Source organism: Nomascus leucogenys, chromosome 21 (genome assembly GCF_006542625.1).
Source record: "Nomascus leucogenys isolate Asia chromosome 21, Asia_NLE_v1, whole genome shotgun sequence".
Taxonomy (NCBI): Eukaryota; Metazoa; Chordata; class Mammalia; order Primates; family Hylobatidae; genus Nomascus; species Nomascus leucogenys.
The window spans coordinates 60436553-60463280 of record NC_044401.1 but is presented as its reverse complement, the minus strand read 5'-3'; the positions used below and the strand labels follow the sequence as shown (position 1 = coordinate 60463280).

The 26728-nt window shown below is 46.4% G+C and overlaps 1 protein-coding gene and 1 long non-coding RNA gene across 9 annotated transcripts in view; one reads left to right on the top strand and one right to left on the bottom strand.

Moving 5' to 3' along the window:
- Positions 1-26728, top strand: part of ITPR1 (inositol 1,4,5-trisphosphate receptor type 1) — a 359375-nt gene that overhangs the window by 246059 nt on the left and 86588 nt on the right. For all 8 annotated transcript variants that reach the window (XM_030802235.1, XM_030802234.1, XM_030802233.1 and 5 more), the window contains one exon: positions 292-482. In XM_030802235.1, coding sequence (XP_030658095.1) covers positions 292-482 — 191 coding nt within the window. The remainder of the gene's footprint in view (positions 1-291; positions 483-26728) is intronic.
- On the bottom strand, positions 14387-16855 carry LOC105738827. Its single transcript, XR_001114683.2, has 2 exons — positions 16128-16855; positions 14387-15197 (listed from the first exon to the last, which is right to left on the bottom strand). It is a non-coding gene; the product is annotated as an uncharacterized LOC105738827 (long non-coding RNA).

The following is a 26728-nucleotide window of genomic DNA, read 5'->3' as shown; positions in this document are numbered from 1 at the left end:
GAGTCTTTGCTGGCTGGCTTTAGGTCCCTTGCTGGAAATGTATCATTCTTTTTTCATCTTACCTGTCTGAATTCAAACACCATCTCTGCTGCTGACAAGCTGGGTATCCTTGGGCAAGCGCCTTCATCTCTCTGTGTTAATAATCAGTATTTTCCTTGTGGGGTTAAAAGGGTTAAAAGAGATGAACATGGGTAAAGCATTTAGTGCATAAAGTGTTGGTGCATAGTAAGTATGCAGCAAACATTAGCTGTTCTGATTGTGCTTAGTAAAAACAATATTCCGTTTTCCTAGGGGGAGGTTCCGGATCCAGCTCTATGAGCAGGGGTGAGATGAGTCTGGCCGAGGTTCAGTGTCACCTTGACAAGGAGGGGGCTTCCAATCTAGTTATCGACCTCATCATGAACGCATCCAGTGACCGAGTGTTCCATGAAAGCATTCTCCTGGCCATTGCCCTTCTGGAAGGAGGCAACACCACCATCCAGGTAGGAAGGCAGCTTGGCTGCTGGTGTGGCATCCCTGCTGAGCAGGAGGAGAGTCTGTTCTGGGAGCCAGATGCCTGGGTGGTACCAAGGATTGTTTGGGAGACAGCTCATTCTGAGGGCACAAAATTCTGTTTTGAAAAATGAGTTCTACTAGTATCCTGCTGTGATCATTTGGTCATAAATCAGACTTGGTTCCAGAACATGAGTTACATTTGAAAATTGATAAAACACTGAGAATATGCAAAGAAAACTGGCCTAAGATCTAGGACATAGTGGGCACTCCATAAATGTTTGTTGAATAAGTAAATGATTGCATGAAGTTTATTTACACTTTTTATCCAGGATTATAGGGGATCTCATCACAAGATGACCAGAAGAGTTTGAACTGTGTGTGCTATTTAGAAGATTTAACTTTTATGTATCTATGGATACTGCAGCTGTTGCTTATGAGAAATTTCCCTACCTTTTAACTGAAAGTTTAATAAAGCCAAAGCAATTTGAAATAATAGAGAGACCAGGCTATGTTAGTCAGAAATGAATAGATGACTTTTTGAAAGGTAGATATGATATATATTTAAAACTAATAATAAAAACTCAAATTCTGTTTCTAGTTCTCTTTTTATAGATATCCTTTAAAAATTTTTATTTTTTCTTCCACAACAGTCATCTTAGAACCTGAATTTTAATAATACATAAATAACATAATTTTTATATATGATTCCTTTAAATATTTTTCATACTTCCTTCATGCACTCTTCCTTCTTTGTTAGCTCTCTGAATAAGAGTTTTTTTTTGGACGTGTGTCTATGTGCAGACTTGTGTACACATACACACACACATATATATATGTTGATAAAAGCTTTATTGAGATATAATCCACATACCATAAAATTCACCCTGACATATATATTTGACCTGACATATTCTTGGCCTTGAATTAAATTCAGAGTCTCGATTAATGAAGTCTTGGTTCTTTGTGCAACTTTGAAAAGGGCGTTTCTTCCTGTGAGTCACTGTGCCCCAGGCCAGGGTGCCTGGCTTGGCAGGTGCAGCACAGGTGAGATTTCAGTCCTTGCTTGCTCCTCCAGCCAGTACCCTTGTGCCTTGGCACAACCTGTGCAGCCAACTGCGGTGGCCCTTTTCTTTCACCTTCCAGTCCCCACTTGCCCCAACGTACACTTTTGAAGTTTATTATCATGTGTTGCACCAGGTTGGGATTTGCGACAATGAGTTAGGCACTTGGGCCAATGGCAAGGCCCACTGCTTGTCTAAGTTGTCACATGGGCACGAGTTGTACACGTTGGGATTGCTTTTTATTTTGTCGTGTGTGTGGGTGGGTCCTGCAGTCCTTCTCATCAATGGAATGTTGCCCAGCCACTGCTATGTTCTGGGCTCCTGTGTTGGGAGGAAGCAGAGCTGAAATGCTCCTTGTCTTAGAACCACGTGATTTCCTGTGATTAGAGCAGTTGAATTGAATAGTCATTGAGCCCTTTCAGTGTATGTGCTGCTATACCAGGGGCGATGATGGGGCAATGGTTTCCAGACGTGGGAGCCGGTTCGTCTATGAGAATTTTCTCCAGGCATAGTCAAGTGTGGAAAATGAGGGCAATGTGGTGGATTTTTCATAAACCAATGTATTCAGTTTGAAGACCTGGCCATTTTACTCTGAGATTATACCTCTCCAATCTTTATTCTTATCCGCGTGTCTTCTTTAATGAAATGGTGTTGATTATGGATGATAGATTTTTTTTTCTGTTGGCCAAATTAGAAGTTGGAAACCCTAGGTTGCTATTCCTTCCCTTCCCCAAATTTTAAAGCTTTACTAGTTTGAGAAATCCCAGAATCTCAGTCTTCAAGAAATTGAACCTCTAACAAGGATACGTGGATGTACACATAGGAAGCTATGTCTCAAGGATGACATTTAGTGCCCTCCAAGAAGTAGAAGTGATGCTCGGGAACCACCAAGGAAGAAGGACCAGCATCTCTCTGGGGAGTTTGCAGAAGGTCTGTGGATGAAATGGGCTTTCAAGGACGGGCATGGGACTGAAAGGGGGAAATTGGGCATGGACCTGGTGCGTGAGGAATCTTTGTCATATTCCATGGTACAGAGGGCCCAGAGGTGTGAGAGCAGCAGTTGGGTTTCCAGAACAGGGGTTAGGTCTTTCAGACTGAGGAGTTCTATGTAGAAGTGAAGGGCCTTGGATGGGGGTTGGGGTTCGTATGCAGGAGCAGTGCAGCCCTCCAAGGGGCTTTGGAGCTGTAATGGAGGACTATACACCTGGCAGTATAGGACAGATAAACTGAGGAAAGCAGGGTCCCAAGGAGGCAGTCTAAGAATTAAAAAGTTAATGGGCAGTAATTTATGGAAGAGCTGATGAGAACCCGAACTTAAATCTCTGATAAAAGAGTTCATATCTTGGGAGAGGATATTTTCTCATAATGGCACAAGAGAGCTCTCTGGGTGCTGGAAACATATTCGACCTCTTTGTTTGGGTGGTGGTTACATGAGTGTGCACATGTTTAAAACTCTGTGGTCATGTCCTTTACTGGGACACAGATGGAGCTGGAGACCATTATCCTTAGCAAAATAACACAGGAACAGAAAATCAAATACCGCATGTTCTCAGTTATAAGCGGGAGCTAAATGATGGGAACACATGGACACTTATAGGGGGAATGACACCCACTGGGGCCTTTGGGAAGGTGGAGGTCAGGAGGAGGGAGAGGATGGAAAAATAACTAATGGGTACTAGATTTAATACCAGAGTGGTGAAGCAATCTATATGATAAACTCCCGTGACACAAGCTTACCTATATAACCTGCAATTGCACCCATGATTTTAAAATAAAAGTTTAAAAAAGAAAAAAAACAACAACTCAGCCATATGCTTAAAATTGGTGTGTTTTACTGTACCTATGTTATATGTCAATCAACAAATAAAAGAAAGGAGGGCAGGGAATGAGAGTCTGAACGTTGCTGGGACTAAAGGGTGGAGGTGAGGGACAGGATATCACAGAGACCCTGTCACTCCCTGCACCAGGCCCAGGCACGGACCTGCTGATATTCGGTAAATGTTGGCTGAAATGGCACCTGATTAGACGTGGGAGAGAAGTCAGAGGTCCCATTCAGCTCTGGGCTTGGCATCGGGATGACCAGGTGCACAAAGGCACCATTAATTAAGGACTAACAATGAAGTACAGTGGCTGGTGGGGCTGAGGGCCGCCAGCACTGAGGCTCCTGGGGAGACGATGTCTGTGGCTCTGGTGCGATGCCATGTTTTTCATGGAGCACCCTGATGGTGACGGCCAGGCACACAGAAGCTGTTTTTCCTTCAAGTTCTTTATCTTGTAAGGTAATTATGAATATTAGTTTCATGTTTTCACACATTTATTACTCATACATCCAGGCTCCAGATGAAATGCCATGGTGGAGTTACAGCAGTTCAGCCACGTGTGGAGCAGGGCTGTTTTCTCTTGGGGGTACTCAGGGGTGGTGTGGGGGCCTGTGGGCCCATGCCAGGATGGAAGGGTGTGGCCCCAAGGGGCCGCACGCACATGCTGTTTTCTCCTCCCTGCTTCTGTGACCCCTGGGGGGTGCAGTCTAACCCCGTGTCTCATAGGAGGCCGATGTTTCCAGGAAAATGTCTTCTAGCCTAGACTTGACTTGTCAGAGCCCCTTGGCCCCAAGCTTCTCTTTCTCTGGAGAAAATGATGTGGAACTAGGGTTGTGTCTGGGGCCAGTTAAGGACAGGAACCTTGAAGCCCCAGGGGGAGTGATTCAGAGTTTCGTTTTGCTGTTGAGAAGTTGGTTCAAAGTAGTAAGTGGCCAGCTGGGAAGTGAGCCTGACTTGGCCTGAGACTGCAATGCGGCCATTAATGATTGCTGAGATGCTGTGCTCCACTGAAGACATGGTGGGTTCTGGCCGGAGCTGGTGGAGCACGGTCACTTCCTGTTCAGTGCACCGTGGAGGGTCTCAGGAAGGGAAATGGGTCTGTGGTCAGCTGGCCTTCTTGAGAGCCATGTTTCCTGATGACAGGTGGTAGAAAGGGGAATTGCAGGGAAGCAGGCAGGCCTACACAGTTCCAGAAATGTATACAGTCTGCCCTCTGTGTTTGTCGATTCCGCATCTGTGGATTCAACCAACTGCAGATTTAAAATATTTAGGGCAGGCTGGGCACAGTGGCTCAAGGAAACAGAAGCTCAAGGAGGTTATGACTTACTCAGAGTTCCAGAGCTGGACACAACCCATGATAAAATATCCTGTACCTCTTGTCTGTCCCACCTCCACCTGTAGTTATCTGTCACTGATTAACTAACCACCTAAAAATTTAATAGCCTAAAGCAATAGCCATTTTGGTGCCTAGCATGATTCTGTGAGCTTGGGCTCAGCTGGGTGATTCTTTTGCTCTGTGTGATCTTGGCTGGGTCTGCAGCCATCAGGGGGTTGACTGGTCTTAGAACAGCTTACATGGTCACTTGTATGACTGTGGCGGTTGGTGCTGGTCCTTTGCTGAGAGCTCAGCTGGGGGTACTGCCTGGAGTACCTTGGTTCTCTGAGTGCTTTGGGCTTCTTAGAACATGGTGACTGGGTTCTGAGAAGCAGTGTTTCAAGAAGCCTTTTCAAAGCCTGAGTTTAGAATTCCTAGAATGTCACTTCTACCACATTCTATTGGTCAAAGCCAGACATGAGGCCAGCCCCATTTCAAAGGCGGAGAGAAAAACTCCACCCCTTATTGTTAGGAGAGTGTATATATAAAAAGAGAGAATTGTTGGGGACCACCTTTGGGGACTGCCTCCCTCACCACCACCCCCATTATAATCGATTGAGCACCTACCATGGGTCAGCCAGGCCCCCAAGCTGGATGCTACAGCTGCAGGAAAGGGAGACACCATTGTCTCTGCAGTTGAAGAGTTTGGATCTCCCTGGATACTAAATCCCTTCTTTGCAAAAGTGTCGATTCTTGTCCTTCTCCTTCTGGATGTTGTATGAAAATTCAGTCCTGCCTTAGGATAAGCTCACTGGGAATCACAGCACTCCAGAAATTCTAGATTTCGTTGTCCAGACCCTAGAGGATTCAATTTATGAGAATCCACAAATGATGACATACAGTGCTTGCTATGCACTCTCATGGAGGGTTTGCTCCCTTATTATGAAACCCTGTCATCCAACACATCATCATCTAAAGCCCTGAAATGCCTGGAAGCCAAATACAGGTTACTTCCCAGTCTGGCATAATGGACTCCCAGGGGTGGTGTCCCCAAGTCTCCCAGCATCTTTTCTTCCTGCCCCGGCTCCTGCAGTGGTGATATCTGAGGGTAGATCGTGACTCTCAGACTTCTCCTACCTGGCTGCCATCAGAGCAGGCTTCACATTGAACCCTCTGCTTATGGGAACAAGGAGACAGTACCACAGCCCATGGATTTTCCACAAACGGGTGACACGTTGTCAGGTGATAGGATCACGCTTGTCTTGAAGAGAACTTCCTGCTTTCTTTCTCCCCACTCTGGTGCCACCCGCTTCCTGCCAGCCCCCAGAAGAAATATTTCCTTGTGGCTTGATGTTTTGTAGCAAGTGGGAAACTATAAAATAAGCATTTGCTTATGAATTAATTTTTGGCACACACAGGGCTCAGCAGGGCTCACGGCACTTTCATATCCGTCCTTCGAGTCCTTGCCAATTTCTATGTTCCTTCCTCCTAAGATGTTCCCACCAGCGCCTGGGGGAAGTTCCCTTCGCTTCCTCTTCCTTACAGAAGGACAGGGGCTGTCTTACCTGGAATGAACAGGAGGAGAGGCTATCTTTGGACATATCTCGTTTTTTATTTTTGTTTTTTTAAGCCAATACAGATGTTTTGGGATATAAAGGCTGACATGACCATAGAGAACCTCCTAGCACATTATGGGGATAGATAGTTAAACATTTTTTTGGACTAATTGCTTCTGGATTCAGAAGCACCGGGAATTTCATGTATCAAATGGCTGCCCACGTCTATTCCTATGCCAAAGTCTAGTCTACAGACACACCCGAAAAGGGTTTTCTTTTCTGCACGTAAGCAGCTAGAGATGGAAAATGTGAGAAGTGCTCCGTCAGGAAACTGGCCTGCAAATTCAGCAGAGAGAGTGATCCCTGGTTCATGAGGCCTTTCCTATACCACACTCTTTTTTTTTTTTTGAGGTTGGCTTAAGAAATCAGCCCAAGAACCAATGTTAGATAGGAAATCTCACATCCCTTCCAGAAGTCACCGCAACACAGTGTGGGAGGGACACGTTGGTTGGGCTACCTCTGACCCCGGTTAGCAGAGAGATGAGGGCGGAAAGGGCAATTTGATTTGCCTCTGCTGGAAACGGAAGGCCAGTTTGTGAGGAAGATCAGCCTTGGTTTGACAGGGCAGTCACCCTGAGGAGGAGGAAAAGATTGGTGTGTGAGCAAGTTACGTAAATGGGTGTTGTTTTTGGCAGGGAAGTCAGGAATGAGTCACTTCTGAGCGGTGTTTTCTAACCTCAGGTTTTATCCATGTGGGAAAGGAGTGGAGCCAGCAGTGGAGTCAGGGCAGCTCTCCTCCTGCATGTGGGGGTTCGAGAGCTGTTGGCATTAAAGGAAGAGGCAGGCAGTGACTTGTCCCCAGCAGGCATCCCCAGAGACTCTGCCCTTCTGCTGAAGCTGTGGGGGGTCAGCAAAGCCGCCCCAGGTTGGCTCAAGGACCAGCTTGGCTCCTTTCAGAAATGGTGGCATAAAGGTTGGGGACTCAGGGAGGACCCCCTGGAAGGAGAGAGCCTATCACATGCAGGCCTCCAGACCACAATATTTGTGCTGGAATTCCAGCTCTGCCCCTGCCAGCCTTGAGTGACCTTGGGGTTTGTCAGGGCCACTTTTGAAACTCAGTTCCCTCATCTGCAAAATGAGGGCTGGAAAAGCCTAGTCCCTTCCTTATGGAGTTACAAAGAACAGTCCTGCTGCTGGGGCTGCTGATTTTGTGGTGCGGGTACAGCCCGGGCTCAAGCCCTGCCTCCTATATGCCCACCCTAGGACTCCTGGCGAAGTCCACCTCACTCATCCCACTGGTTCCTGACTTGGAGAATAGGATGGTGACAGTTCCCACCTCAGAGAACTCCTGAGATGGTTTCACAGACTATAGAAAGCACCTCACATGGCATCTGGCCAATACAAAGATCTCAAGATGATGTGGTTCTTATTTTTATTTGTTCATATATATTTTTAAGAGATAGGGTCTTTCTATGTTGCTGAGGCTAGACTTGAACTCCTGGGCTCAACCAATCCTCCTGCCTCAGCCTCCTGAGTAGCTGGAACTATAGGTGCTGGCCACCGTGCTCAGCTCTAATTAATAATATTTTTATTTATTTTAAATACATGCTGTATTTTGTGAAATTTGTTTTCTGTCTAAAATTCTACTTCTGATATCTTCTATTTTTGCATAGTGGTTTATCATCCAGCGGGCCTGGGGGACGCTCTGTTTTATGTTATTTTCACACTCAATTGACCCAAGTCCTTCTGACTGTATATTCAAAATGATTTTAGAACTCCAGGACATTGGGAAATTTCATTGCCTTGGGTACAGGTTGTTTAGGTTGGTGCAAAAGTAATTGCAGTTTTTGCCACTAATAGTAATGAGAGACATTCTGGGATGAAGCAGAAAGAAAAACAGCCATCTAGTCACTTCTTTGTGGTTTAAAGTAGTCCCCGGCCCAGGCCGTTGTCTTGTCTGTCCTTTTTTCCTTTCCTTTCTTTCCCTCCTTCCCTTCCTTCCCTCCTACTTTATTTGCCTTTGACCTGAACACCTCACACCCTTCTTCACCGTTCCCAGGAAACTGGACTGTTACTGAACAAGAGTCCTTGAGAATTATTGGTCTAAATCCAGGTCTTAAGGAAGAAACTCAAAATTCAAAAGTTGTTACATTCTTAGGCATATCAGACTTGAGTGAGCCCTCCTGCAGAAGAAGATGGTGGTTCCCACAGCTCTGCCCTGGTCATCGTTAGCGCAGCTCTCCAAGTGACGGCAGACACTAGGTAATGCATGCACCTGCTGGCATTCAGCTTCCCAGTTCGGGGCAAGAAATTACTGCAAGAATTATCAGCATCATTCATCCTTCCAGGTTGGTTATAAGAGGCACAATCCCTTTGAGGTGGTCCCAGGGGAGAATGTGCATCCTGGTTCATGCTTCCAGAGGAGCTGGAGACCCAGTGTGATTTTTCTTCTTTCCTGAGTAGCAGAGCCAACAATATGGGCAGAAGTGGACAGTTACATACATCTGCTTGCCTGGCCTTCCATGAGAGGACTGCAGTTGTTGAGGGGGAAGGGGGAGGGGAAGATCTTTGGAAACAGAATGTTAATCTCCTTCCTTTCTGCCGAAACCTAGAAGCAGGAATTTGTTTCTTCTTTGTTTGTTTGTTTGTCTGAGATGGAGTCTCACTGTGTCACCCAAGCTGGAGTGCAGTGGTGCGATCTCAGCTCACTGCAACCTCCGCCTCATGGGTTCAAGCAATTCTCCTGTCTCAGCCTACTGAGTAGCTGGGACTACAGGTGCCCACCTCCACGCCCAGCTAATTTTTTGTATTTTTAGTGGAGATGGGGTTTCTACATGTTGGCCAGGCTGTTCTTGAGCTCCAGACCTCAAGTGATCCGCCCACCTCAGCCTCCCAAAGTGCTGGGATTACAGGTGTGAGCCACCACACGGGCTAGGAATTTGTTTCTAAGAGGAGATGTCTTCAGAGAGAACCTCAGGTTTTCCACGGTCTCTAAAATTTTACTAAAAGTGCAGAGAAAAATGACAGAGAAGACCTGGAAATTTTTGTAAAGTGAGCCATCAATTCATTTTATCCCACTGAATCCTCAACAGGTCCAGATATTCCTTATTTCTTTCTCTTCCTTCTGGTCTAGCAAGAGGTCTGTGCTCTTCCTAATTTTAGTGACTTCTGAGTGTGAGATGCCTCTTGGGAACTGCCAGGCAGAGGATTGGTCCATCCTCCTCTGGAGGTTCAGGGATTAGTAAATGGTAGCCCACCGGAAAAATCCAGACAGCTGCTTGTGTTTGTAGATAAAGTTTTATTGGTGCATAGCTGCAGTTTTTCTTTTGGGATTGTCCTGCTTTCCTTCTTCAAGGGCAGAGTTGAGTAGTTGTGACAGAGAGCTGTGATGACCCTCAGCGTGTGAAATGTTTACCATTTGACCCTTTGGAAAAATGTTTGCTGACCCTAGGGTTTGTTTAATCTTTACTACATAGATGTTAAACTGCCTAAAGGAAAGAACCACAGTATTTCCCCTTTGTTCTGTGCTCCTCACCCCCTGGTATGGCAATTTTTAAGTAAATATTCACCAGACGAGCAATATCCTAAGTCCCAAGATATGTTGGCCACTTACTCAGCTAATAAATGGGAATTCAGGGAAACAGGCTGGGGCCTGCCTCCCTCCCTCTCTCCCTCCCCCCTTCCTTCCTTCCCTCCCTCCCTCCCTCCCTCCTTCCTTCCTTCCCTCCCTCCCTCCTTCCTTCCCTCCCTCCTTCCCTCCTTCCTTCCTTACTTTCCTCCTTCCCTCCTTCCTTCCTTACTTTCCTCCCTCTTTCCTTCCTTCCCTCCCTCCCTCCCTCCTTCCTTCCTTCCCTCCCTCCTTCCTTCCCTCCCTCCCTCCCTCCTTCCTTCCCTCCATCCTTCCTTCCTTCATTCCGCTTTCCCTCCTTCTCTCCTTCTCTCCTTCCTTCCTTCCTTCCCTCTTTCTTCTTTTTCTCTCTCTTTTCCTTTCTCTTTCGTTTTCTTTCTTTCTCTCTCTTTCTCACTGTCTTTTTTTCTTTCCCTCCTTCCCTCCCTCCCTCCCTCCCTCCCTCCCTCTCTTCCTCCCTCCCTTCTTTCCTTTCCTTCCTTTCCTTTTTTCCTTCATTTTTTTCTTTCTTTTATTTCTTTTTGGTGGGGGCAGACAGGATTGTTTTTTAAAAGACGCTTTCTTTCCTAGAGTGATCTCTGCTTTCCCCACATAGCCTCTGCCAGGATGTACCCCATCACCCCAGTTTACTACCTTTCACCACGGATTCGGGAGGCAGATAAAGCAGGACATTCCTTAGGGAATTGTATATGTAGCCTGAGAGTCCAGACACCTGCGATACAGACTTTTGATCTGTGAGCCCCCTCTGACTGTCCTACCCCAAAGCATCACGTTTTCAGGTTAGTCACTCCTTTTTGGCTTAATGCTGTGCTATTTCTGTGCCTCCTACAAACATTTTCCTGGTAGTAAACATGGACTTCTCAGGGCATATACAGTTGACCTTAAAACATCTGAAATGTTACAGCCCCATCTCCAGCCTGTTTGCCTTCTTTTTCTACCGATCCCCTTGGGTAATCTCATCTACTCCCAAGGCTTCCAGCAGCCATTTATGCCAACACCTCCCAAAGATATAGCTCCCGGTCCCACCTCTCTGCTGATTTCTAGATTTCTGCTCAAATCCCTGATGGGCATCTCCACTTATGTTAGCTGTAAGTTAGCAGGACCCCATGATGCTGTCATCTCCCTTCCTCCATTCTATTTGCCCTCTTGTGTTCCATAGCTTTGTCAGTGGACTCACCACCAGCCAAAGATACCCAAGCTAGAAGCTTTGCAGTCATCAGACTTCTTTTTCTCTTGGTTTTCCCCAGGAACTAATCTGTGCCCACTCTACCTCCTGGGAGTTTGACCATTGTTAGGACTTATAATGAGCCAGATAGATGGCACTGTGAAGTCCGAGTGGCCCAGCTGGGAATGGAGGAGCAGCGGTTTGAAACTAGGCATGGTGACTTCAGGACTCATATTCTTGACCACCAGGCTCTACCGCCTGCCAGCATGGGGCTGCTGAGCTCTGCACCTGCCAGCCTTTTCACTTGGATAACTGAGATAGCCTTTTAGTGGCCTCCCTACCTCTGGGCATTTCTCTCTTCCACGTGGTTGTCAGTGATGCCCCCCAAATGGAACCCTCACCACCTGCTTCCCCATCTGAACAGCCTTCTGTGGAGTATGGAGCCCATGGCCACCCTGATGGAACCCATCAGTGCCTCACGTGGTCTGGCCCCACCTGGGTTTCTCCACTCACTCTCCTACGCTTATTGTCCTGCAGCTGCAACTCATGCCTGCCAATCCCCAGTGGGGCCATGAACTCAGATGCCTTTGCTTCATGTGGGACGTGCCCTCATTCCCGTTGCTTGGCAGGCTCTCTGAGCCCTGATTGAAATGTCTCCTACTCTAGAAACTTCCTCTTGATCCCCTGAGGCAGAGATAATGGGCTGTTCATTTACTGTAGTAATGACCACACTTCAACTGGAGCTTGACTAAGACCCGAGGGGGTAGAGACCAAGTCTGTCTTCACTCCGAGTCCCCTCGAGGAGCCTCCGCATGTGCTGGATGAAAGGTCCTCAGTGTGTACATGGTGAATCAGTGTGGATACTCCTACTGTATCAATTATTCTGGGAATTCACTGAGATAATATGTGGAAGGCACTCAGCTCAGCATGGAGCTTTTAACACATCCTAACAGCTCATCCAAAGCAACTCTGCTTACTTTTTGGTTGTTTATCTTCCCTCACCCACTAACTCGCCCAAGAGTGCACTTTCTTCTGGGGTCGAGTCTCCATCTGACTCCCCAGCACTCAGACTGTAAATGTAGAGATAGAAGTTCTGACCCAATGTGGCCACCGTGTTACTTTAGCCTTCTTACCATTTCTGAATAGAAACATGAGGATGTGAAATGTGAACTTGTGTTGTTGATGGTTATTGCCATTTTAAAGGGGACCTTCTTTAGGTTGGGAGGGAGTTAAGTTGATCTGAGCCCACGGGAAATACATGTCAACTTGGAGAAATAGCCTTATGATGGCAGCAGTCCTCTTTTCTTCTTTTTTGTAATAATGATGGACAGTAGTGGTAAGAAGTGCTCATGTACCACGGGCTAGCCAGGCGCCCTCACTGCATGGTCTCATCCATCTTTCTGGGCCTCCTATGTAGTAGGTACTGTTTTGACCCCTTTCTGCTAATGAGGAAATAGAAGATCCGAGAGGTCAGGTTATATGCTCAGAGTCACAGAGCCAGCTGGTAGTTGTGCCAGGGTTTGTTTTCTGCCAGAACGTGAATTTGTAACCCCTCTACCATGCCACCTCCTTACTCCACCGATTTTCCAGGCACAGACATGGCCGCTTCAAGGACCTGGCATCTGTTTGCCAGGCAGATTGGAATTTGTGGCTCCACATTTTGTTTTCTTTGGTAGTGGAGTCTTTGTGGGAGACACTGTGCCCTCCTGATAATCAGAAGGCAGCTCGAGTTGTCAGTGTATTTGCCTTGTTTATAAGGTTTGCCCATGAATTCTGGAGGAGGAAATCATGAAAGACTTTTCCTTTCAGACTGGGCATCTCATTTGCCAAATGACAATTATGTGTGCTACCGACATGTACTTCCAGCAAGTTCCAGGTTTCCAGGTCTTAGGAAAGTTAATGACAAGAAGACTGTCCTACAGAACTTCCTCACTGTGGAAGAGATTGATAGCAGCTCATCTAATTAGGGCCCTTATGAAAAGTTAGATTAATAGCAATTTTTGTTTTTCGCTTGCATCTAAAGAAGCATATGTTCTTTGGCATCATGTGATGATTATTAGATCTCAGCTTTTGCCTGTTTTACTCAGAGAAGCTAAATGCACCAGATACTCCCCACATCTGAGTCTTTACTGGTTGAAGAATATTCATGTTTGGGGGAAGGGAAAGGAAGGAGGGTCTTCTCATTTTTATAAAGTGTCCAGCACTGTGCATGGAGCTAGTAGGTACTCTATCTGGACTACATGGAATAGTCCCAATTGCAGATGAGGAAACTGAGTCTGAAAAAAGCCATGTGTCTTATCCAAAGTCACCCAGTTGGCAGAGCTGGGATTTGAACACAAGGCCCTCAGGAGTCTCTCAGCTTTCTACCATGCTAGCCAGCCTTTAAGTTACATGAGTCCAATGTGAGGAAGCTATTCAGTGCCCTGTACCCACTTTGGAGCTCTGCCTACTAGTGAGCAGTGTCTATCTTGTTCTCGTTAGAAGTGAGAACAGGCTGCATTGGTTATTTGATCTGAGAAGCAAGTAGTCACTGCTTGGTTAGCCAATGAGTTTTAAAGGTAGACCTTTAAAATGGAGTGGAATGGAAGCACATTTTTTTTTATAACAATGTATGAGCTTTTCCTTAATTTCTGCTGGTGTCCTTCTTGTGGGTAGCTTCCTCACAATAGTTAGAGGAGAGCTTGTCCCTGACATAAGAAAGGCTCTTCCTCAGTTATTGTTTCTGTAGGTTTTCTGGAATTCATCTTGAGGGTAAGAGTGAAGCCTGGGATGCACTGCAGATAGCTATTGCAAACCCCTCTACTATTTCCAATTAGTGGATACATGTGTGAGTTGTATGCCTGTCTTATATTTACAAGAGGAAGTATCCCGTTTAATTTTATTTTCACACCAAAAGCCCAAGTGTTAAGAGAACACGGTGTTTTAACACTCCCTCGGTTATCAGCTGCAGAGCGGAGGTTGTATATTGTCACATACAGTTTTTGGAGTATATTTCTACATTTGTTACCTGGCAACATTGCTGCATTGGGACGTGAAGTTGTGTTGGTTCCTAGCAGACCCTCACTGTTCATACTGTAGAAGGCAGACGTTGTTTTCCTCCGCAGGGATTTAGAAGAGAAGGCACAAGGCTAGTGGGGTTTGGCTGACAGATGGGCTGATGCGCTTCAGTGACATGACCCAGAACCAGGCACTGGGCAGGGGATGTGGACTCTTGTCCTGTCCCAACAACAGCTCCCTGTAACTCAAGGTCTGGTTGCTCACATGTTAGACAAGGGTTAGCATTAGGTAACCTTGAATGCTAATTCGTGATTCTTTATCTTCTTAAAGTAAAAACAAAACAACAAACTTTTGTTCTGGTCATTTTATGTGTCATCTGAGCACCTTCAGTACCATAATGGCAAATAGCTAATACATGGGCACCTTTTCAATTGCTCACATTGGATACCCAATTCCCTGCCTTAATTTATGCATTATTGTGGTTTTGACCACCTACTAGCTCTGATGAGAGAGGAAATCCTATAGTAGGAGTGACAGCCAGAGCATCTCTTGCTGAGGTAACCCCCTGAACTGATTATAGCCCTATGGGGTATTTTGTTTTGCTGATACATAGTACATTGAAAACACTGTATATAGAATTTTTTGAATGCTTAAGTGGGGCTTCTATATACACTGAGGTCATTTTATTCCCCACTACCTTCCACCACATTTCACTGACACTTAACCCCGAAGACATTTGCATTGGAAACTTTGCATTATATGTTTGAAAGTCCTCTCAGTTCAAGCCACTCAGCAAAAGCTTATTGACACCAAGGGCATTGAATTCACCAGCACCTGTAACGTTTCTTGAAGAATGCTTGCTAGGGAAAAGTTCCCATGGTAACTGTTTTTAAAAGAGTTTTGTAACATCAACAGGTTAGACATGAAGTCAAAATCATGGTGCTCAGCAGCATACCCTATAAGCATGTACTCCTTTTTAACCACTCCCTAACAAAGACACTGAAGCAACCTGTTCATAAGCCCTGATGGGCATTGGAGGGTCTAGCCAGGTTGGGCTGGATTTCAGGGGACCTGATTTGTGTTTCCCTGTGCAGTGCTCATTTCCATCACCATCTTTAAGGAGGAGGCCTTTCCCATCCACTGGACTCTTACAGTCATGCCTGTTAAGGAAAAAAAGACAACTCATTATGCTTGGAGAGTATTTGGAAACCATCAGTTACCTTTGAATATACCTGTGGTGCTCCAGCCTCCTTTAGAAAACCCAAGATGCCATTTTAATGATGCGTTGCTCTTGGGTATCAAATTTACTCCTTAATTTACCTCAGGAAATGTTCTAAGAGGAAGCCACAAGATTCCATACCTGCTGTTGTTGTTTTAGAGCTGCTGGATTTTTTTTTTAATCCCCCAAGGAGGACTTGACCCTGAGGATTCCTAACTTGGATGACCATGCAGAACACCCTTAACTTGGAAATCTATATCCTGCTGTTTAAACTTTAAGATGATTCCTATCTGGATTAAAGTCCTCAACCAGCAGGCCGAGGCAAACTCTAAAGAAAAACAAGGTCATGCTGCATTTTTTTTTGGTAAGCACAGGAATCAACAAAGAGATGTTATATAACTTCTATTTATATCCTCCTTGCTCACTATCTGCAGGCAGACAAGAGTCGCTGAGAAGGGATTTAATGAGCTCTCTGGGTTTGCTCACCTTCCTGAGCTGGTAGGAACCAGCTTGTTCTCAAATGCGTCAGTAAAGAATCTGGCTGTGGGTGGGCGGCCAGGGTAGGTGGACTGAGTTGTTGCTATGGTGTTTTTTAATTCCCCTGTCTCTCAAAGATCTCACTCCCCCCTTCCCTGACTCCTTCCTTTTGCCCCCTTCCTTTCTTTCTTTCTTTTTTTTTAAAATCTATAAGCTTCCTTGTTTCTCACACCTACTCATGATTCTTGGAGCTGTCTCCGGAAACAGAATATTTTCCCTCTCCTTCCTAAGTGCTCAGCTCCCCCATTGTGTAGCCCCAGGACATCAGAAGTTGTTTTCTAAGGTGCATTTTTTCCACCCTCCCTTATTTCTTTTCCCATGATTTTTTTATTACCAACCCCTCCATCAGAGGGACCTATCCTAGGAGTCTTCCATCTTGCCTGATAGAAGTTTTCTCTGGCAGATTCCAAATTCAGATTGCTCCAAAACCAGGTGAAGTCTAGTGCTAGTTGGACAGTCGGTATGGCCTGGAGGAGAAGGGCTGTTTCCATGCATCCTCCTTTGTCCTCTTGCCCTGGGTGAAGCGATGACGTCTCTGTCTCCTCTAGTGCGTTATAAAATAGAACCGCAAGAAAACAAGAGAATGGGTTTACCCCACAATCATAATTCCTGGAGCTTGGGTAACTCCTGTTACCTGAAGGTTGCAGGTTGAAATGACTCAGCTTGCATTTAATTTAAAAAAAAAAATGCTGCACCGTCAGATTCTCAGCAGGGACGATGAATGCACCTTGCTGAGAACCCTATGGCTGCCCAGGGAGTGGCACCCCGCACCCTGGCCTGCCTGGTGGTGGCCACAGAGGCTTCCGAGATGGCTCTGTGTTGTCCATCACATTCCCACCAGAGCAGAGACACTTAGAAGATGTGAGTAGGGAGGTTAGGATGAAAAGTTCTTAGAAAAGAATACGTAGTTCCATGAGGACAGGCTGAAAAAATTTTTAAAAAGCCAAACCCACCTCTGCCTTGCCCAGAAATTGTGCAATCCTTAATAGCAGTAGCCTGTTTGAATAATCAGAGGCAAGCTGACTTCCCTTTATTAACTTCTGTTAGAGACATCTGCATAAAATATCCCCGGATTCCAGACCAAGTAGGTAATTTTTTTTTTCCCCTCTGAGTAACTGGAGGGACTTTCCCTTTGGAAATCTTCCAGCAGAGTTAACTTCATGGTTGAGACTATTTTCTCATTATAAGGTGCCAACAGCTAGATTCCTGATGCAGGGAAAATGAAGGCACCTCACGTACACACTCGGACCCCCTGCTTCCCTGAGAACTGACTTGATATTCACAGTTGCCTCTGGTTCCTCTGCCTTGACCCTCCTTTTCACAGAGAAATCTACGCCCTCTCACATTTCCTGAGGTCCTCTGAGTTCCTCTTTGAAACTGTCAGAGGCTCTCTCAAAGTTTCTACCAATTTCCTATTCCTGGGTTTTAGACTTTTGATCAAGATGGCCCTGACACTGAAGGGGATAGTCCTGTAAACCCTCTGAAGTCTGCAAGCCTCTTTTTTCCCCTGGAATTCAGGACTTTAAAAATATATATATTTTATTGCTCTTCGAGGAGGATGTGTTTCAGTTGCCCTCACCATACGGTATTTGAGAAATATGTTTTTATTAGCCTCCTTGCAACACAAACCCACAAACTGTTGAGCCCAGAGCTTGTAGCTATCAAGTCTGGGGAGGGAGCCAGGTTTGGAGACGGAAGGTGCACAAATGATCATCCCTCCCGGGGCTGTAGTTAATAATGCAAGCTGCTGTGTCACTGGGGCCGGGGTAGTTAACAGTTAACTCGATGGATTAAGGATCCCCAGCTGGGCTGAGCCCATCACAGAGTTATGTGCAAAAACTGGATAAGCCCGTAGAGGTGACAACACCACCTCAGCCGCCTTTGGCTGGTCTGTGGTGTGCTGCATTTTCCCACTTAGCAGGACTTTGAGCTTTCACATGCAGGGTTCTTCTGGCCATAAAGTTATACTTCAGCTGCCATGGATGCAAAGCTTGGCTTGAGTGTTTTGGAATTGCACCTCCTTCAGGATTATTGTTCATTCATTAATATAGTAAATTTTTTAAAAAGTGAGAAGAGGCCTTGCTATGTTGACCAAGCTGGCCTTGAACTCCTGGGCTCAAGAGATCTTTCTGTCTCAGACCCCAGAGTAGCTAGAACTACTGGCTTGTGCCACCACGGCCGGCTTAATATAGCAGATGTTTACTTACTGAGCACTTCCTGGGTGTCAGGTGCTATACGCGTTGGCGTTAATACAGTCAGGGATGAGACCAACATAGCCCCTGCCCTCCCAGAGCTTACAGTCTTGTGGGAGAGAGAGCTAGGAAATCAGCTAAATCACAGCTTCAGAGAAGTGTGATGGGAAAGCAAACAGAGGCCACGAAGGGTGGTCAGGGAGGGCTTCTCTAGGGAGATGCCATTCAAGCTGAGACCCAACAGATGAGAAGAGAAGGAGCTGTGTGAAGAGTAGCGGAGGGCAAGAGTATTCCAGAAGAGGGTTGGCTTATGCTTGGGATGTTGGAGGAGCTGAGTGAAGGAGGCCGACGTGGTCTACCCCATGGTGGTTGGTCGGGGGCAGAGCTGCAGAAAGTATCTGCTCCACCAACGTGATGGGCTTGTCATCAAGTGGGGGCTGGATGAGGTGATCTCTGTGGTTCCTGCCAATCCCTAGTCAGTGCTTCTAAAGGGCACCAAGTTGGCTTGGGCCTGTCCCCTGCTTGGATATGCACTGCTGCTGCCAAAGCCCTAATATACAAAGCAGCTTTACCCAGATGAGTGTTGTGTTGATTTAACCCTGCCCTGCTTTAGCCATTTGGCCATCTGTACATCTTACTGTCAGCTGCCAGGGATGCTGTCTGTGGCCATGTGGAAGTTACCTGGTGGGCCGGCACACAGCAAAATGGGTGTGCAGGGTGGGGAGACATGAAAAGTCCCAGCACATTCTGCTCGGGACCAGACTCGGCTGTACCCGAGAGTCAGTTGAGTTGGGAAGGACTAGGGTTGACTGGGGGTGACCGCAGTCTTCATCAAGGAGGCACTTGCTTTGCTTGATGCTTTGCCACCTGAGCCAGTGTCCTTGCCTCCATGAGGCCAGAGTGGATTTATTTTTTTTGGCTTCTATGGCCAAGTGTCCTTGTCACAGGTGTGTGGAGAGCAGAGAAGGGAACGTGGCTGGTGTAGACACGCTGCCGGTACTGTGCGGGCTCTCACCTGTTTTCTCTCCTGCACTCCTTGCAATAGAACCTCAAGTGGTTCTCCTCCTCTTTCTCCATTGCAGATGAGGGAACTGAGGATGGAAGTTAATAAATGAGCTGTCCAAACCCACCCAGTTCCTAAGTCACCCCTATGCATACGTTTCTACCTTGCTAAAGATGCCGGGTAGAGATCGCTTTCACTGAGGCATGTGACTGCACAAACACAGAAAATGGGTGGGGCAAGGATTATTCTTGGCATCTGTATAAATTTCAAGTTGAATTCCCTGGGAACCTTGGAGCATTGAGGACAGGGAACGTTGGTTGGTGTTGATTCATTGTCCCTCAGGTACACAGAATGGAAATAAGACCTGGGGAGTTGTTCCCCGAGATCGACTCCGCTGACCCTGCAACTCCTGCTTCAGCCCTCGCTCTGCACGATGCAGATTGCCACCTCCATGGAGGAATAGCACCCAAGTCACTGCCGGGTCCTCAGCACTGGACCCTCCTCCCGGGAGGAGGACTTGGTGATAGAATTTTCCAAGCACCTCTTGCATCTGCCTTTTCAGGGTTCATGAGACAAGGTGGAGGTCTGATGAGAAGGTCTTCCTGTCCTCCTGGCCACAGAGTACCCACAGTGATCATGTGGGTGAGCTGAGACAGCACCTGAGAGTTTCACAAGAGCCACCAGAGGATACTTGTCATTGAATCATAGAACCAGCCCTGGAAGCCACCCTCAGAGGCTAGCATGTGTCTCCTGCAGCCCAGACATGCAGTTCACATTGTTCAGTCCTTCTTTATGGACTGAGATTTTAAAGCGCCTCTGATTCCTTTGACAAAAGTCCTTCCTGAGATCTAACCAAACTCTCCTTTGCTTTAGAGTACCTTTTTAATAAGCCTCATGTTGGCTTGAAGAGCCACCAGAACACCTTCTTCCCCTCCTGGAGGATTACCAAGGAGCTTCCTACCACAGTCCCCTTCCACTTCAGGCAAATTTTGATGTTGCATCTATTTTATGTCTGTTTTCAAGGGTATCGTTGATTTGACACTCCACTGGTCATCTTTGTTTTGTCTGGGGGCTTTCCAATCTTCATGACTTGGCTGGAAGAGACAGACGGCTGTGCCGTGTATCCCCACAAAAGATACTGGCCTTTGGCATCTGACTATTGAACCCAGAGAAAATTTGGAGTCTCCTTAACTTCTTGTTCCTGGATCAGAGCCACAGGGTCCTCCAGGGTGGTGGCTGACATGCTTCTCTAAAATCTGGTTTTACTGTTAAATATTGCTGGAAACAGTGGTTGCCAGCAGCCTACCTACACCATCAGGGGCTTCCTAAGATAATACCTTTAAATTTTTTTTTTTTTTTTAGGAATTACTGTTTGTTGGTTGAGTTGTTGATGAATATGTGTGAAACTGTTAGCATTCTGATCCACACAGGTTGTAGGGGGACCACATTGCTTACCAGATAGGGCAGAGCTTTCCTAGTAAGTCCGGGTTCCCATGGGCACTGGGAGACAGGAAAGGAGAGCTGTTAAGCTTTCTGTCTCAGAAGAAAGGTGTTTTTTTTCCCCAATTAAAAACATTTTTTTTTAGACATGAGGTCATGCTATGTTGCCCAGGCTGGTCTTGAAATCCTGGGCTGAAGCAGTCCTTCTACCTTGGCCTCCCAAAGTGCCGTGATGACAGCTGTGAGCCACCACACTGGACCCTGAAAAGTGTTTTTAATAGAACAGGTTGGACTTTGCTGCTTGAAGAAAACTGAATTCACCTTGGAAATCATCATGAAGATCCTCTGCCTTGGCCTTGACCCTGGAGCTTAGGCTGTTCCCTAGAGCCCAGTGACCTGAATAATAAGAGTGAAGGAAGGGTTCTTTGTCTTCCACCTTTTCTCTCAGGTGTCAGGCATAGCGATGGGCATCTGCCCCACCCTTGCCTGGCAGGGTAGTTGAAACTGGTTTGTCTCTCACTTGTTAAGAGGTGACTGTACAGTGTGGATGAGGGAGGACCTTATTTCAGAAAAATGAAATTGAAATGTTGACACCTCTCCGATACAGGCTTGCTTCACTTCATCACTTCCTTTCTACTTGGAAGTCTATGTTATTTCTGAACTCATTAAAGCTGGAAACATCTTGAGAGAGGCTGGTAAACTGAGAGCTGCAGATGTTGGCTGGTTGAAAGCCATCAGACCTTGCAAAAAAGTTTCTTGTTAGGGTGAGTGATAATTTATGCCAAGGGAGTGTCCAATTCTGAATGCCCATTGTACTAATTATTAGACCCTTTTCATAGGTCAGACTTTTACTGAAGTCAAGACTGGTTTAAAACGTTGGAAAATGCTTTATGTGGAAAAGCTTGAGAGGAGGGTCTGACACAAGCTTGTATTCTGCCTTTGGGTGTATTAAACTTTGACAAGTGGAAGCAACAGTGTTTATCTCTGCACATGCAGAAATTTGAATGGCTTCTATAGCTAGTGAAATTTCAGCCAAATTTTTTTTAACTTTTACTTCAGGTTTGAGGGTACATGTGAAAGTGTGTTATATAGGTAAACTCATGTCACTGGGGTTTGTTGTATAGATTATTTCATCACCCAGGTACTAAGCCTAGTACCCGATAGTTATTTTTTTCTGCTCCTCTCCCTCCTGCCACCCTCCGCCCTCAAGTAGACCCCAGTGTCTATTGTTTCCTTCTTTGTGTTCATGAGTTCTCATCATTTAGCTCCCACTTATATGCCAGAACGTGCGGTATTTGGTTTTCTGTTCCTGCATTAGTTTGCCGAGGATAATAGCCTCCGGCTCCATCCATGTTCCCACAAAAGATACGATCTCGTTCTTTCTTATGACATCCAAACTTAAAAAAAAAAATTCTACATTGTGACAGTTAATGGGAATTGCCATTCATTGTGTTTTTGCTGTCAATTTAGGGGCCATTCAACCTACCAGAACCAACTAGAATTATCACTGGATGCAATTTGGACACTAGTCTTTGGCCATTTACATAACACCCAGCTCTTTTCTGGATCCACCTGTCTTACACCTTCCCTGGAAAGGGGTATTATTGTTAGACGACTGTAGCACCTTCCATCTGAGTAGTTCTTGGTAGTAATCAAAGTGTTTTTCACACCTAATGTTTCATAACAACCTTGCTGGGTGGGCCCCAGCTTCCATGTGATGCTGACATGGCAGATGGTAAGACCCTCATTTTTTAGCTAAAGAACCCAGGGTACAAATGAGGTTAAGTAAATTGCCCAAAATCACATGGCTGGATAGCAAGGAGCCAAGGCCAAAATTTAGGTTTCCCAACTTCCAGTTCTCCAGGCACGCTCTGCCTACCCAGGTGTGTTTTATTACCTAGTTCATGGTTCCTGGTCTTTGAATTTTGATTGTAATCATTGGTTTCTAAAAAAAAAAAAAGGACTCCAGACCCACAGCAGTCATTGTGTGACAATGGTTTTGTTAATAATTTATTTACCCCAGCCCTGGTAGCCCTTCAGCTTGCAGAAGCGGATTGTTTGGGAGCCCATATTAACAAATGTATTAAACGTCATGGGAAAGTTGAGGCATTCGAATGCATGTGTACCTTCCGCCACTATTCTTTACTGTGAGAGGAGCCTGTTTATGCCTCTGAAAGACCTGGTGGGTAGGGGTAGGGGTGGGGTGGATTATAAAATGCCAAAAGGTGTTCAGAACAGGACAGACTCTTGCTCAGGGGAGAGGCGTTTAACAGAGCAAGTGGTTGGGAACAGGGCTGAGGCGTCAGACAGGTGGGGCTTGGGTGCCAGGGCGCTTATTAGGTGGATGACTCAGCAGGTTACTTCTTAGGGCCTCCGTTTCCTCATCTGTAAACTGGGGATGATAATGGCACCTACCCCATGGGGTGCTTCTGAGGATTAAATGAGATCATGCATATAAAGCACTTAGCACCCGGCAAATTGGAAACGTTCAATTGCTGTTCACTATAATAAAACTTGCAGAGAGAGGGTCCCCAGGGAGTGGGGAGTGCTCAGTTAACCACGGGTGTAGGAAGACAGCCAAGGTAAGCCCCACCTCTTGGTAGCCACTGGCATTGCTCTGTCACCCACAGAGTATCTGTTCAAGCTGGGCAGGAGTGGGTTAGTCTGGTTGGAGATGCCCTCTGAAGTCCCTCAGACTCCCAGAGTTGATGTGAAAAGAGAAAAATCAAAGATGCCCACAAAGAATTTTCCTCAGCCTGTGGAAACTCAAGCTTTGGCTCCCTGTTCAGCAGCCACATTTTTCAAATTCTTGGCCTTAACGTGAGAACTTAAATCATTCTGCAGCAGATAAGTGAGCAGCCGCGGTGAGTGTCCTGGGCTAGATGGGTCAGGGCCGTGTCTTATGAGGCAGTGAGGTGGAAAATCCCATTCTCTGGATTCTCTCAAGGCCCAGAGCGAGGGCTTCTGAAAGGTGGACCAACTTTCAGAAGCTGATGGAAATGCTTTACTTTGGGGAAGGATCTGAGTCCCGCAGCCGTCACTCTGTGCTGGACTGCTCGCCTGCAACCCATGCCTGCTGCCACCAGGCTCCACCCTGGGACACATACATCTATGCTCCCCGCCACTGCCCTGTCCTGCAGCTAAGACGCCGCAAAGGGGCTCCTCCCCTAGAATGGCCTGGTAGGCTGGCTCACATTCCAGGGAGCGCCATGATCCTTGGACTGCAAGGCCTGTCTTTTCCCCTGAACTTCCTGAATTCTGGGAAAGGTGGCTTCATGGGTATATGTCCAGGTCATGGAGAAGACTTGTCTCCCCTATTCTTCTCCCCAGGACCACTGGTTTACACAGTTTGATTAGGACTGTGACCTCTTCCACCTAAAGAAAGGAGTGTCCCCCTTTGAACTAGGTAATAAAACACACCTGGCTAGGCAGAGAGTGCCTGGAGAACTGGAAGTCAGGAAACCTAAATTTTGGCCTTGGCTCCTTGCTATCCAGCCATGTGATTTTTGGCAATTTACTTAACCTCATTTGTGCCCTGGGTTTTTTAGCTGAAAAATGAGGGTCTTACCATCTGCCATGTCAGTATCACATGGAAGCTGGGGCCCAGCAAGTTTGTTATGAAACATTAGGTGTCAAAAACACTTTGATTACTACCAAGAGCTACTCAGATGGAAGGTGCTACAGTTGTCTAACAATAATACCCCTTTCCAGGGAAGGGTAAGATAGGTGGATCCAGAAAGGAGGTGGGTGTTATGTAATTGGCCAAAGACTGGTGTCCAACTTGCATCCAATGACAATTCCAGGCCCTCTGTCTTCCTGCTGTCACCAGGGTGGCCGCCACTGTCTGCCAGCCCCTAACCTTGGGGTGGCTGTTGTTCCTGAAGTGAGGCAGGCTCGTCGTAACCACGCTCCATGGCTTTGCAAGGACTTGCAGGGCTGGGGGAGGATGGGGGAGCCAGGCTAATTAAGCAATATTTTATTATTTTCAAGGCTGATCTGAAAAGGTAGTTTTGTTATTCTTTTAATCTAAGACCCTGATTCATTGGCCCCTCTACAGCTCAGTCAACCCAAGGAGGGAAAACTGTCTACTTGACAATTATCAGAAGGTAAGAATGTAAACTCAGGTTGTGGTTTCAACCAGCCACACCCCAGTGTGGTCAAAAATAACTGTCTTGGGCAGTCAGGAGAGGGAGGTTCTTTGTGGCCCTGGCAAGTCCCTTTCCCTTTCTGGGCTTCAGTTTCCTCATCTGTGAAATATGGAAGAATGGACGACATGGGTGGTTTTCAAGTGCTGCTCTCCTGGAGTTCCAAGGAGTTTCAGTGGCAAGAGGGAGGGGACCCTCTTTGCTCTCCTTCATATGGAGCTGTTTTGCCTTTTCTCTTTTATCTAAGGGGATCTTTATCCTAAGATGGTGTTTGGGGACTGGAGAGGAGCACATTACCCTGCTGAAAAAGGCATTTGGAAACTGCTGGAATCCAGTGCTTCCAGCTGCAGAGTTCTGTGATCTGAATTCTCTTGCTCTTTTGTTGTGGTTGAAGATTGGCTGACAGCAGCCATGCCCACTTCCCTTTCCCCCTGCCCAGTGGATTCAGGATGGAAACGGCCACTGCCGGGGTCACTGCCTCACCCTGCCCCTGCCCTGGCCTTTTCCTTAAAGCATATCAGATTAGATCTGTCATCAGGGATGTCTGGGACTGGTGCTGAGGATCTGCCCGCAGACCAGCTTCGTGTCTTCTGCTTTCCCAGCCTTTGACTCCGGCCTCACTGCTGGGGCTGGTTGTCTGTGTTGGTTCAACGTGCAGATGGGAGGAGAGTTGGTTGTGGCTCTGCCACAAGTCACTGACCTCTCCTAACCCCAGCTCTCTCATCTATAATGTGACAGATTTATGAATGATGATATCTGCCTTGGCAATCTCCTAAGACTCTGGTGAGATAGCTTGTATGGAAAGGGCTCTGGAATCAAATGTGATTTGGAGATGACTGGAGGGTGAGGAGAGGTCGGCCTGGGGGTGGGCAGATGCCGTTCCGTCTGGTGGAGAGGCAGCTTCAGAAGGTGGCCCCTCTACAGAGTTCCCCAGCTTTCTGGGAACAAAGCAGACTTTCTGTTATCTTTTTTAAATTGTTATTATTGTGATATAATGGACATATAATCATAGGCACAGATTTTAAATGTAGACTTTGATTAGATTTGACAAATGTTTTTATACCCATTGTACTAGTTTTCTGTGGCTGCTGTAACAAATTCCTACAAACTTAGTGGCTTAAAGTAGCCAAATGTATGGTTTTCTAAGTTCAACATGAGTCTTACTAGACTAGACTAAAGCAAGTGTTGGCAGGCCAGCACACCTTTCTGGAGGCTCTGGGGGAGAAGGCTTCCTTGCCTTTTTCCAGTTTCCAGAGGCCGCCCACATCCCTTGGCTTGTGTCCCCTTCCTCCATCTTCAGGTTTAGCAATGGTGAATGGAGTCTTTCTCACATTGCCTCTCTCCACCCTCCTTTCCTGCCTCCTACCTCCACTGTGAAGGCTCCTTGTAATTATGTTGGGCCCACCTGGGTAATCCAAGCTCATCTGTCTACTTTAAGGTCAGTGATTGGCAGCTTTTATTCCGTCTGCACCTTTAATTCCCTTTCACCACATAAGACAGCATTTTCACAGGTTCCAGGGACTACAACATGGACATGTTAGAGGGGGCCATTCTGTCTACCACACCTGTGAAACTGCCAACCTAATCAAGACGTTTCTTTTCTTCTAGAAAGTTGTCTTAATCCTATTTATAGTCCTTTTCTACTCACAACCCCCAACCCTCCAGAGACAACCACCATTGTGGTGTTTTTTTTTCAACTTTTATTTTAGATTCAGGAGGCAAATGTGCAGGTTTGTTACCTGGGTATATTGTGTGTTGCTGAGGTTTGGGGTGGTTCACCCGGGTGGTGAACATTGTACCCAAGAGTTTTTCAACCCTTGCCCCCGCCCAAGTACTCCCCAGTGTCTGTGGTTCCCCTCTTTATGTCCATGAGTACCCAATGTTTATCTCTCACTGACAAGTGAGAAAATGTAGTATTTGGTTTTCTGTTCCTGCATCAGTTCACTTAGGAAAATGACCCCCAGCTGCATCCATTTTGCTGCAGAGGACCTGATCTCAATCTCTTTTATGGCTGTGTAGTATTCCGTGTTTTGTATGTACCACATTTTCTTTATGCAGCCCACTGTTGATGGGTACCTTGCAACCACCATTTTGATTTCTCTCACCATCACCCGATGTTTCCCAGTCTGGGCCAGGTTTATGTTGAAGGGCTACC